General features: G+C 31.7%; 1 protein-coding gene across 1 annotated transcript; it reads right to left on the reverse strand.

Annotated features, from left to right (window-relative positions):
* Positions 1–249: 249 nt before the first annotated feature.
* On the reverse strand, positions 250–3,040 carry LOC107941642 (ACT domain-containing protein ACR8). The gene is made up of 6 exons (XM_016875218.2): positions 2,728–3,040; positions 2,323–2,368; positions 2,071–2,185; positions 1,897–1,964; positions 1,138–1,809; positions 250–1,044 (listed from the first exon to the last, which is right to left on the reverse strand). Exons 1-6 carry the CDS (start codon positions 2,787–2,789, stop codon positions 682–684), a joined length of 1,326 nt encoding a protein of 441 aa, XP_016730707.1. The 5' UTR covers positions 2,790–3,040; the 3' UTR covers positions 250–681.
* Positions 3,041–5,957: the final 2,917 nt, after the last annotated feature.

Here is a 5,957-nt window from a genome sequence, read left to right on the forward strand (position 1 = left end):
ATCAACTTGTGACTTCTTTTAATAAAATAAAAAAAGAAAAAATTATTCCCCATTCACATTAGTTGCACATGTTTTTCCTCTTTGATTGATTCCCACATTGCTTACATACATAGATTTTTACCCCTAGAGCAAAGTATTCCTTTTTATCTAGAAGGTAAGACCTTTAATCTTAAAAAATATTCCCATGATCACAAGAATCTTTCTTCAAACAAATGGAACCAAGTAAGAAATATTAGCCAAAATAACATATTAAAAAAATAATCAAGTCAACCATTTTAATTAATTAATACCTAATAGTAGATATATGTACAAATGTTTTTTGTATAATAAACCATATATATATTTCTTGTTCTACCTAATATTCATCTTTTTCTCTCTGCCAGCAATAAATTCACAACCCCCCCCCCCATCTTTTTCAACTTTTCTCATGTTTTTCTTTTTTTTCTTTTCATTCACTTTCCATTCAAATTCTTCCCTCCCAAACAAAGCATTGCCTGCCTCTCAATCTTCCACAATGTGATCATGTCCATTCAAACCCCCCCAACTATAACAACAACAACTATCACCAAATTCCACCCTTTTTCTTTTTCATCTGTACACAAAGGCCAAATCAAAACCTGAAAGCAAAGAATAATGCCAATTTGCCAACCAAATATACCTTTGAATCTCTCAAAATACACTTCAAGAGTAAGATTTAATCAACCCCAAATTGTAGAGATTCCTTCTCACTATGCTCCCAAGTGATAACAACACTGTCCCACCAACCCCTACTGCTTGCTCTTCCCTTTCCACCTTTTCTTGATATACCAATGGCAATTCCTTTACCTTTAACTTCCCCAAACCTATCTTTTGTCTTACGGCTTCAATGGTTTTGGGATCCGCTATGTTCCCGATTGCATCCGTTACGTAGAAAACGTTTAGAGCCATGTCCCTTGTGGTTGATATTTCGGCTCTTGTTACGTTAAGACCGTTCTCTCTAAACGTTCGGGTCACATCTGCTAATAGAGCCTGCCTATCTACTGTGCATAACTCCAGCCTTACACCCTGAAATCACAAGAAAGAAGTGGATAAGTTGTTTTGAATATTAGATAAAGACTCAACTGTAAATAGAGAAATGACTTGGAAATAGGAATTTACCTCATATGCTCTCCTTTCAACTGCAGCTTGCAAGCATTGGATTACGCGTTGTCTTTCAGGTTCTGAGCTAATTGGGGTTCCGTCCGAGTGCCTAATATAGAATTCCTGATATGCTTTATCCCCAGTTGTGTTGATAGTTGCATGAAACACAACATATTGCATATCTGTTAATGTGCAAACAACATCAAAGAGAAGCTTGGTTCGATCCTTGCACTGAACATTCACAACCGAATAACCCCTTTCGACCCAATTTTGCACGGTGACCACAGGTAAATCTACCTTATGTTGCAAAATAGGCTTTCTATCATAGTCACGATCTGCAAACATCATTTGATGTAACCTTCTTTCAGTGTGGGTTACAGCCATAGAAACTGAAGTCTTTGCGCTACGAATATCATTGTCACCTTTCAAAACATTCCTTAAACGTGCTTCAATTCTGTCAATCTGTTGCGAGTCCTCGATTGGAGACCCTGAATTGCAATCTTTCACATAAATCAAAGAAGCGATTCGACCATTGTGAGTCCATACTTTAGCATCGACCACATTGCATTGTAGATCAGCTAAAACTGCAAATACTTCCGATAAAAGACCAACTCTATCGGTTCCAGTCAATTCCAATGCTGTTAAACCATCAAACCCATGGCTTCTATCAGGATCAGTGGTCTCAAGGGACTGTAATTGAAGAAAAACCAACACAAAGATCAGTTTTATAGGAAATCAAGATAGTATAAAGGGCATTAATCAACTGCAATAAATTACCTGCTCGATGTAACTAATAACGCTTTCGTCAGTTAATTTGTTTCCGTTTAAATCAGTCACATGGAAAACTGCAAACCCAAAAAAGGGTAATGTTAGAAACAGGGATTTCAAGCAACACCCAGAAACAGGAAAACTTTATCTAAAAATTAAAAGGGGGGGGGGAAGCGAGCTTACCATCCATGAACCATTGGCCATCAGATGAAATGTAAGCCTTCTTAATTGAAAGGTTCATATCTGTTAAAACTTGAACAGCGTCTAGCAAAATCCCGTGTCTTCTAGCACTGTCAACCTGGAAAAATCATAGCAACGAAGAAAAGAAAGAAGAAAGCGTCAAAGGCCTTGAAAAATCAAAAGAAAAACAAGAGACTCATAAGTCAAAAATTTGGAGCGGTGTGTTCATATTTGAGAGGTTTCGTAGAAGCTAACCTTGACAAGAGTTGCAGTGGGGCAAACGGCATTGTCAATGACCACTCTGTAAAACACAATAAAAAGGCAGGAGAAGGTCAAACACTGGGAAATACACTTTTTTTTTGAATTTTCAAATTTGATTAGGTAATATGTAATTTATTATTGAAAAGTGCACGGAAAATCGGAAGAATTTATGGAAAACATGAAGAAGAAGAAAATCTGTACATAGGTTTTTGGTAATAATAATTTAAACTAAAATTTGTGCCTACTCGTTAGGGTTCAGAGATGATTTTGTTAACCAGTATGGGGAAGAAACTGTTCAAATTTTAAATAAATAAAAAAACCTTAAAATCAGAAGTGAGAAGAACATAGATTTGTGACAAATTTTCTCTGATTTACACATAAGAAACGAATATTACAAACCTGGGAGTACTCATCCTTATCACAAGCTTCTCATATTCATCAAGACAAGCATGCCACTCCATATTTTCTCTTCCTCTTCTTAATTCTCTGTCTCTTGAAGAACCCAAAAAAGATTGAAAACTTGACTAATCACTATACAAACCCTTTATATATCTTGAAAGAAGACGGCTGGTTTGAATCAAACAACAAGGACCCAAATGCCAAATACTCTGCAAAATCTTGTTTTCCCTTGTTTTTCTTTTGTTTCTAGAATAAAAGAGATGAAGCAACACCGCCTTGATCTTTACCTTCCCTTCTTCTAATGACCCCTTTATATATACACGCATTAATTATCTTACCGAAAATATATACAATAATTAAAATATTTTATTTATTTTTGAATTTTTATAGTAATATAGAAACGACGCCACTATTTTAGTAACGCCCGCCCAATTAGTCAGCCCTTGATTCCATTTCGTTCAACACATTCCCATTTGTCAACTTTTATTAGTGCCACGTGTCGTTTGATCCCCGATCTGGGTAGTTCGTATGTCCAGCTCGGATTGCCACCTGTATTGAGTCTACTGTCCTTTTGCGTGTCTTCAACTCAAAAAAGAGGGTATCTGAATACACGGTGACGGATCTATCCACGTCGGCAAAAAAAGTAGCTTGATTGTTAAGTCTTCTTTTTCAAAATTTGCCGACGGGAATTTAATTTATGACGTCCGCACGTGACAACACCTTGCTCGCTCGGATCGGCTTTTTCTCCGTCTCATCCTATTTTTCTGGGCCGGTTTTCTTGTATTTCTCGGCGTAATGTAATGCGACCCAATTTCCCGTTTTACCATCTGATTTTTCGTTAGGCTCACTTTTGTGAATGGATTAGAGTAGGATTTGAGAAAAAGGGAAGGTGTGAAAGTGAAGATTATGAGAGGAGAGGGTAGATGGAATAGTATATATCAAAGCATATTCATATTCTTATACGTACGGTCACGATCTGATTGAGAAGACACATCAATCCAACAAATCTTACGTGCTCGATTTTAATTGGATGGTCGGAAAGCCACAAATTTTGCGCACATGAGTTTATACGTAGACCTGGAGGCACGCTTTTTGGATTTGTAATTTAGGGAAAATATTAAGGGGTAGTTTTTTTTAAAGAGAAGGTTCCTTGAAAGAAGAAAAGTTTGTAAAGATCAAATAAACTGTTGATTAATTCAATTTTATTTATTAGTACATATAGAGATTTTTTAAAAATTTTATAATATTCATTAGTATCTCTGTGTATGAACAAATCTTGATTATGCTGAGTTTACAGTTAATTGAATTGGTGATATTAAGATAATAAATTGTATGATTTTGAGGGTGACTTTTTTTCCTTTTATATAGAAAAATATACATAAACAATAAGATTTGAACCCTTTTATTATTAATAATTGTATTTCACTACTTAATTAAAATCTAATTTATTATTTGTATTCATTTTTATAAATATATTTGTTACATAATAAAAACTCTCCTAGCTGTCCATGAAATGTACTTTATTCTTATGAGCAATGATCAAACCCTTAACCACATAGTAAAATGTGAGATGAGCAACCACCACACCTTATGGTTTACACAAAAACACCCTTTTTGTACACTTCAAGTTCTCTCCGAACTTTTAAGAATTTTAAATATTTTGAAGAAATTCGTCTTTAGATTTTGTTTAATTGAAGAAATGAGGTAAGAAAAATGTTTTTGAAGAAAATCACTTTTCAATATTGTTATCCAAACTCATTTCATGAGTAAGTCAACTCGACAATTAAAAACAAGTTTCATCTATTTAATATTAAGTTTAGAGTTTCGACAAACCATTAATCAAAGCTCCACCAAATAGGATATCAAAAGAATTTTCTTTCTATTCTAGAAATGCAAAAGAGTATAACATAATGTTTAGACAACTCATGGATCAAAATTCTGAAATTTCAAAGTCAATTTCTGATTCGTAAATATTCTCAATGTTTCCATACGATTCAAAAAGAAAACATAAAAATAGCAAAAATGTGTTTCTTTTATTGAAACACAAACACATTTAGTATGTGTTTCATCTAGCAAAATGAAGATCAGAAAAACACGTTTCTTTAGCCAAAAGAAGTTTTTTTCCTATTAAAATATGGTTTAGGTACTTTTTCCTACATTTAAATTTAGCTCTTTTATTTTTATTTTAAAATTTTAGATCCAATAGTTATAGTTGCTAAAATTCTTTCATTAAATAATAATCATGCTAAAAAATATATATTGAATCAAAGCTGAATTTAACAATTAACTTAAATTAAAAATAGTAGAGAGATCTAGAAAATATTTAATTTTAATATATGGTCACTTTATACGACTTTCTATGTATCCGTATAATTCATTAAAGAAGACAATATTTTCATATATAATTTTTTTTCATTTTAAATATTTTCATACTGTACATTTGTAAAAATGCTTACAATTAACACATAAATTTATTGCCATACAAGTGATACATATTAATAAATCAATTAAATTATTATATATAAATTAGTTTTCATGAAAATAAGTTAAATGTGAAAGTAAACAGACACAAATTTTATTATGAAAATAAAATTGAAAGTTGTTCTTGTAGGGGCTTTTACTTTTAAACTCATGTGAAGTACTGTTTTAAATATGTGTTAAAATATTACGAGAAATTACTTAATTCATAATGTGTTTTTATTTTTAAAATTTTTAAACTCTAAATTCGATTTAGTCACTAACATTATCCACCTTCGATATTTTACTCACTCATTTATTAATTTTTTTTTGACATTATTATTAAATCATTAATAAAATATTAACATTATTACCTTTTCTATTTGTATAATATCAAATTTGACACTCCTATCAATGCTTATAAAAAATTTAGTCTTATAGCATGATTTAGTTCTTAAATATTATTTTTCTCAGCGCTTAAATATTTTTTTTCCTAAAATGGCATCTAAAGTTAATTTTAGCCAAATGGCTCCAATTGCATTAATAAATCGACTGACACATGGCATATATTAGAAAATGTTGTGTGGCATTTTAACCATTTAGAATGCAGTAATTTTTTAGTAAATTGTTAAATATATAAATATAGTTTCAAAAAAACCAAAAAAAAAATGAAAGAAATCTAATTAGATCTTTAGAAAATTACAAAAAACAGAATAAATTCTAGAAACTTTTAAACATTAAATAAAAATTGAGAATTAACAAATCACAAATTG

The sequence above is a fragment of the Gossypium hirsutum genome, chromosome D08 (genome assembly GCF_007990345.1).
Source record: "Gossypium hirsutum isolate 1008001.06 chromosome D08, Gossypium_hirsutum_v2.1, whole genome shotgun sequence".
In the NCBI taxonomy this organism is placed as follows: Eukaryota; Viridiplantae; Streptophyta; class Magnoliopsida; order Malvales; family Malvaceae; genus Gossypium; species Gossypium hirsutum.